This window comes from Accipiter gentilis, chromosome Z (genome assembly GCF_929443795.1).
Source record: "Accipiter gentilis chromosome Z, bAccGen1.1, whole genome shotgun sequence".
Lineage (NCBI taxonomy): Eukaryota > Metazoa > Chordata > Aves > Accipitriformes > Accipitridae > Astur > Astur gentilis.
The window spans coordinates 12,283,096-12,289,697 of record NC_064919.1 but is presented as its reverse complement, the minus strand read 5'-3'; the positions used below and the strand labels follow the sequence as shown (position 1 = coordinate 12,289,697).

Sequence of the window (6,602 nt, the reverse complement as noted above, 5' to 3'; positions counted from 1 at the left end):
ACTGGAACGTCTCTCACGCCGCTTGCTTTCCCAGGGTTGGCGTCCTGCATGGATGGAAGCAAAACCGCTTTGCTGAGAAGATCTTCTTGCGGCACGACTCTCCTGCAGCCTGTCTCCGGCACTCGGCCCGAGTAAGGAGGAACACGGGCCGGACTGTGACAGCTCCGTGCCAGGATCGTAAGCCTCGTGCCTGCAACGAGCTCCGTGTAAGCGAGCCGTCGTGCCTGTGCCTGGTTTCAGCCATGCCCAGAAGTACCTGCAGGAGAAGCCCTAGCCATCGCGTTCGGCCTTCTTGCCCTCAAGTGTTGTTTTCTCTCTGGTATTTAGTAGGGGGAGTGGAGCGATGGGGCTTTTCTCTGCACCGGGAGGGTGAGCTGACCTCCCGGGAGGTTTTTTCGCGCGAGAAGCAGAGAACATTCGGCAAGGCGCCACGGAAGCTGGAAGACTCGCTCGTGCGTTGGCTGTCTGCAGTTTTGCTGGCGCCTGCGCGGTAGCCCCACGCCGCTCACCCCCCTCGCTCCAGGTGATGAGCTGCGGGGGAGCAATGGTTTACCCCGGGCTGAGCCCCCCTGCGTCTGCGCCCGGGGTCCTGCGGTGGGGGAGGCACCCCCCAAACCTGCCCTTCCCTCCGACGGTGCGGCATTCACCCTGGAGCAGAGCTAGCCCGTGACTGCCGCAGCTGCTCACAGAAGAACGTGGTACGCCCTTCTCTTCCGAAAACAGCGTCTTCAGCTTTGCGGGGTCAGGCGTTTTGGCCGTCAGCCTTTGAATTTACGCAGCCGCTGACCGTGGCATTGCAGCAACACCTCCCTGGGTGCTGCTGCTCCCCCTGCCATTGTGGACCGCTGTCTCTGCTAGCGCCCTGCTCTGGTTCTGCCCTTCCACCCTTCCTGTGTATTTGAGTGGCACTTGGCATTTTACAATCACTCACGTCTTAAGCACTGTTTTTAATGAATATATTTTAAAATTAATATAGAAATAGGTAGAAAAATCCAGTTTTTCATGTGGAAAGTGAGGCAAGCAGAAGAAAAACGCTTATCCAAGATCACCTAGCATGCCAGCGCCATAGATCAGTGATATGCCTACCCCATGGCCTGGATTGTTATCATTTCCTCCATCTGTTCACTGTTAAAAAATGTGCCCCCTAATGCACAGTGCTGTTATTTCAACATATTTAGATGAGAATTTTTAGGAGTAGAATCATTATATTTAAAATATTCCCCTTAAACACACTACTATTTGATTGGAATATTAAATAACATTTGGATACATAACAAAGGCTAAGAACATTTCTGGGTACACCGTTACTAGAAGCAATTCCTGAATTTGGCTCAAACTTCAAGAATTTATTATAATAAGGAGGGTGGAGGAAAGGTGTGCGGAGGGGGGTTTTTCCCAGTGTGTATTTATTTTTATTTCTTAATAACAAAATAATTACATATTTATATCAGATCCTAATAAATTAAATTGATTGAAATTCCTCAACTCAAAACTACTTTTTTTTGTCGCTCAGAACAATGTATATATTACTACACACCAGCTAATGACATGGTTTCTCATCTTCAAATACTTTTCATTGCAATTTAAAAAGGCTTCTAGTTTTGATGGTAGCGGTGAAGACAGAAGGATGTGGTATGGACAGCACTGTGTGCACAAGTTCATCATTTCTGGTGATAATGAATGCGCTCTGAATTTCAAGTTGGTTGGGGTTTTTTTTCTCCCAAGAATTTGTACTCCATTCAAGCTATTTGGCAAACCCCTTTGCCGATTTGGAAGGTAAGATTTATGCAAGTGGCTGTGGAGCCGCTCTTCTTACAGCTAGGGAAAGAATGTTACCTCTTGCAGGACTTGGAAACTTTCATGGTTTATAATCAGTGCCTTATTTTGAAGAATCCTTCTTTATACTGAATGTCATAGGCAAATATTGCTGGAAAAAGAAATTAAATGGCAAACAGAACATTTTGCAGGAGTGCCGTATGATCTGTCTTGATAAATTTATACAAAAAACATTCTCTGTGGCTTTGTACATGAAATTCGCGTGATTTACAGTCTCTGAGACAAACTGCAGAAATCTTTTTTTAGAAAAGCATCGTTTTTGCTTTTTCAGAATTGTAGTGTGTCAAGTTGGAGGGCAACTAATAACGCTGAACAAGTTTTGTAGGAGCGCCAAAATAGGGATAAGAGAAAGGCAGAGGAGGCAAAGTTTGAACAGAGTCCCTTTCCCTTGAAAATACTGTTTGAGCGATCGCAGGAGGACTGTTCTGCAGGGACAGTTGGTGTTAGTCGCCTGGGCCTCCCAATGCTGGTTATTTAGCAGGGGCTCACGGGATACTCCTAACAATTTTTTGATGCTTAAGCCACCTAAGAGACTTTCTACAACATTTTTAGAGGGTGTTCAACTTGATCAGCCTTGTAAAAATTGCAAATGCTGTCGTTTATTGTTAACTGTAGGTGTTCACTGCAGTATAGTAAAACGCTGATTAAAGCCGTGAATTGATTTACAGCTTAGAAGCCTTTGCAGAAGAATTAGTGAAAACATGCATGTTCGTAGCAAGATAGACAAGACAGGAGTATTTTGAGGTGAAAGAGTTGTTTATTAAAGACACTGTTGTTTGGGGTTTTTTTGTGAGTGCTGTCAGGAGCATATGGATTGCATTAGAAAACAATGTGCTGCGTAAGCCTTGGTAATTAACTGTGAACAATCAGAATTAGAATTTTTTTTTGATGTATTAGGAAGTGAAATATATTGCAGAATTACCTTTAGTGCTCTACACCTGTTCAGATTCCCAGGTGCAAAACCCATCCTTTATCAGTGTTAATACTGAAATGGAAAAATACTCCTTTTCCCTACTGGGAAGTTTAAATCTTTTCAAACGGAATTCTCTAGGCATGTTTCTGTATGCAGTTTTAAAGTGTTTTGCATTTGAAGGAGAAAAACAGCCTCTTTCTTGTAGGTGCTTCCCAAGCATTCAAAGAAGAGAGGAAATTAAGCGGATCCCAGCATGAAGGACCAGATGGAGCTAGGGTGAACACAGAACCTGCTCCAGCCGAGCCGTTGAGTCCTGTTGCAGAAACATTCAGAGTTATTCAGGGGGCAATGAGCGAAGAGTACGTGAGAAGCACTCAGGGTGTCTTTCAGTTTGAACTATCTGGTAAGACCATCGCTGGTAAAACCTTCCCGTGCTCACGCTCCTAGCAGAAGGCGCTCGGTGTTTTCAGGCAGAAACACTCACCTTTTCAAGCTGATCCGGGAACAGACCCCCTTTCCTTTCCTTCTGCCCTGTGTGATGCTCCCTTCCTTCTGCCCTGTGTGATGCTCCTTCTTTCCTTCTGCCCCGTGTGATGCTCCTTCTTTCCTTCTGCCCCGTGTGATGCTCCTTTCCTTCTGCCCCGTGTGATGCTCCCTTCCTTCTGCCCTGTGTGATGCTCCTTCTTGCCTTCTGCCCCGTGTGATGCTCCCTTCCTTCTGCCCCGTGTGATGCTCCTTCTTGCCTTCTGCCCCGTGTGATGCTCCTTCTTGCCTTCTGCCCCGTGTGATGCTCCTTCTTGCCTTCTGACCCGTGTGATGCTCCTTCTTGCCTTCTGCCCCGTGTGATGCTCCTTCTTGCCTTCTGCCCCGTGTGATGCTCCTTCTTGCCTTCTGCCCCGTGTGATGCTCCTTCTCAGGACCAGCTTCAGCACACGCGGGAAGCTGCTGCCGCTGCCGGCATAGGCGGGCAGGCTTTGTCGCGGTGCTGGCCCTGCGGCACAGGGTTAGCGTGACGATAGACAGGGGTGCTCGCAGGGTCATGTTAAGAGCGCCGGCTGCCACCAGCTCTGCCAGCAAAGTGCTGCCGTCGGGCGCTTCTGACCGTGTCCCCGATCCGTGGTGCCGCGGGGCGTCTGCCAGAGGCTGGCTTTGCCTGCACGCAGGACGTGGGGCAAGTGGTACCTTCTTGCAGAGCCCCGCCAGCGTACGTACGATGGAGTAACTGCTCCAAAGGGACACGGCGGCGTCCGTCTGGCAGGGAGGAGTAGGGAGGGCACAGCGCTCTGTGCTGCCTTGTCACCTCTCCCCGCTGTCTGTTCAGGTGATGACGGAGGCACTTGGTACATTGACCTGAAAACCAAGGGCGGCAGCGCCGGTTTCGGAAAGCCTCCTGTGACGGCCGATGTGGTTATGAGCATGTCGAGTGCCGACTTTGTGAAAATGTTCACAGGTGAGCGACAAAGGCATTTGCCAGGGGGGACGCAGGTGCCGGGGCCCAGACAACCTTCTGCTGGTGGGCGAATGGGCAGCCTCCTCGCTTTGTGGTCCTGGGATGGAGGAGCTTTCGGCTTTCCGCGGCGCAAGTGAAAGTGTGGGATAGAACTCCTTGGATTTTTCTGAACTCTGCTGTTCTGTGAGCAGCAAGAGCACAAAAGCTTATACTGCTTTTGATAACCAGGTACTGAAATTCTAGCCGCGAGCGTAGCTTCAGAAGGAATCCAGTCCATCTGTTGGACTTGCGGTTCTGCACATCTCTAATCTGTGTCTCCTAAGTGGGCACTGCTTTTACAGCAGAACTCGGCAGCGATAGAGCTGCTAGGTCTCGCTGTAGTGGCATTACATTTTCCTGTGCACAGGCTGTCTCCAGTTCCTTTTTCTTTTTTTGATGGTTCTGTGTCTTCTTTTTAGGCAAACTAAAGCCAACCCTGGCCTTCATGTCGGGAAAATTAAGGATTAAAGGTGACGCAGTCCTGCTAGCAATGAGTCTGGAAAAGATGCTGCCACAGTTCGTTTTTGAACACTAGTGGAACAGTGGCCTTTCATATATAACTGTAATGCTCTTTTAATACACCAGTCCTCAATTTTTCTTTGATGCAGTATAAGTATCAATAAAATTTGTAATTGTTAGATTGCCGTACCGAACAACAAACACACTTTTCCTTAAAACTTGCTGTAATGATCAAAAGAAAAATGATGTCCCAATATCCTGATGTTTCAAGGATAGTTTTTTTCATTTTCTCTTTTTCCTCTGATTGCAAGCTGTCCTGTTACTGTGAGATGTAGACCTAATAGGACTTTATTTCTTATAATGTTATATTGTCTTTGAATTAGCTGTTGTCTAATGAGATATGAGTTCTGATCCCAGGATTAGGGGATGCACAACATGTCTCCAGTGTACTGTAAGAGTTGAACTCAGCACTAACTTTTCCTCTGACTGGGAGACAAATAGCACTTTTCTCTCCTGTACTGGTTTCACAAAACTTGTAGGAACTGACCATCTCTACCAGATGTTATTCAAAAAGGCTGATGATCCCAAGCTATTGGAAAACACAATGTATGTGCTTGTGTGCAAAATATGGTCACATAAATTTTCTTTGGGGAGTAACCTCAAAATACAAACCATCTTTTGAAAGCTACAGATACTAGAAAGTGTTTTTCCAGTGGGCATACATATTGATAGTTCATTTCCAAACACTGTCCTGTAACACTATAAGAACTGAAGCAGATCAAAGAACTCAGGTATTGGGAGCAAGGTTGTTTAATTTCATATGTATTTCATCATCAACACCATGCCTTTGCGATTTTCCCTTCTGTGCAACTTTTCTGCCAAAGCTGTTTGTTTTTCAGTATTGCAGGGGTGGAGGGGAAGGGTGTGCAGCATGCAATTCAATATTAACTATGTCCTGGTACCTGAGGGAAGAATATGCTTATTTGCTTCCCTGCTTGCGTCTATAGTTAATGGTGTGTGTGTTTCTTGTGCAGTCAGTAATACTGCTCTTGCACAAAATGGTTGGTAGTTGTGAATTTCATTTGGTGATGGACTGTGATGCCTGTGTAATCCTAGAGAAAGGTGTCATCTTTAGAAGAGAATGCTTTAGTTGGAGATGGATCCAGGGCAGCACAATGTGGCTGTGTTTCTTCTCTCTCTAGCACATCAGTAGTGTTGTTTGCATGATGGAAGAGTGAGAGCTTACCGTGCTGCTCTGGGGGATACCGACTGCTACTGGCAGCCAGATCAGGGCTGTGCCTGACCACTGATGCCACTCTGTAATTAACTGCTCAGGCCAGAGAGAGGAGGGCAGGGGCTACCACATCCCACACTTTGATTGGTATAAGCGGTTATGGATTCACGCCCAAGAGGACAAGCAATTCATTAGCAAGAAAACTTGGACCTCTGGTTTTCAATTAAAGGTATTTACACTATGCTACTTGACCCAAGATAAGTGTGCATCCTGGAGGCAGCATCATGAGAGTGTGGGTAGGTATCCCACTGCCTTTGCCTCTGAGTCCTTAGGATAAGTGGGGTGGTGGCTGTGCCATGGGATGGGTGCTGTGGGGACCGGGTGATGCTGAGTGTTAGGGATATTTGATCCTTGCATTATGAACATTTATATTATGCCATTCCTGGGGCTTCCGCTGTAAACAACAATAGCTGAAAAACAGTGTGCTGTGCACTGTTAGGCCAAAAGCTACAACGGGTGCTGTAACGGAGGAATTAATGCAGGTAATTTGCACTCTGCAGAGGATTTTTCCATGAGGGCAGGAAAGTGTTCCTTTTTAATCCGTTGCTCAGTTCACAGCTTTGAGGCCCATAAAAATGAAGTGACTAAACAAACTGTGGCTGTTCTGCTAC

The 6,602-nt window shown here is 46.8% G+C and overlaps 1 protein-coding gene across 1 annotated transcript; it reads left to right on the top strand.

The window, feature by feature from the left end:
- The first annotated feature begins 2,097 nt into the window (after positions 1 to 2,097).
- On the top strand, positions 2,098 to 4,773 carry LOC126035798 (hydroxysteroid dehydrogenase-like protein 2). The gene is made up of 3 exons (XM_049794742.1): positions 2,098 to 3,152; positions 4,071 to 4,199; positions 4,658 to 4,773. The coding sequence occupies exons 1-3, from the start codon at positions 3,098 to 3,100 to the stop codon at positions 4,771 to 4,773; spliced, it is 300 nt and encodes a 99-aa protein (XP_049650699.1). The 5' UTR covers positions 2,098 to 3,097.
- Positions 4,774 to 6,602: the final 1,829 nt, after the last annotated feature.

Bases quoted from the DNA above. Each gene is read 5' to 3' on its own strand.
- LOC126035798 (XM_049794742.1), top strand. From the start codon at position 3,098: ATGAGCGAAGAGTACGTGAGAAGCACTCAGGGTGTCTTTCAGTTTGAA. The intron at 3,153-4,070 runs GTAAGACCATCG...CTGTCTGTTCAG, and splicing joins CTTTCAGTTTGAACTATCTG to GTGATGACGGAGGCACTTGG. The intron at 4,200-4,657 runs GTGAGCGACAAA...TCTTCTTTTTAG, and splicing joins CTTTGTGAAAATGTTCACAG to GCAAACTAAAGCCAACCCTG.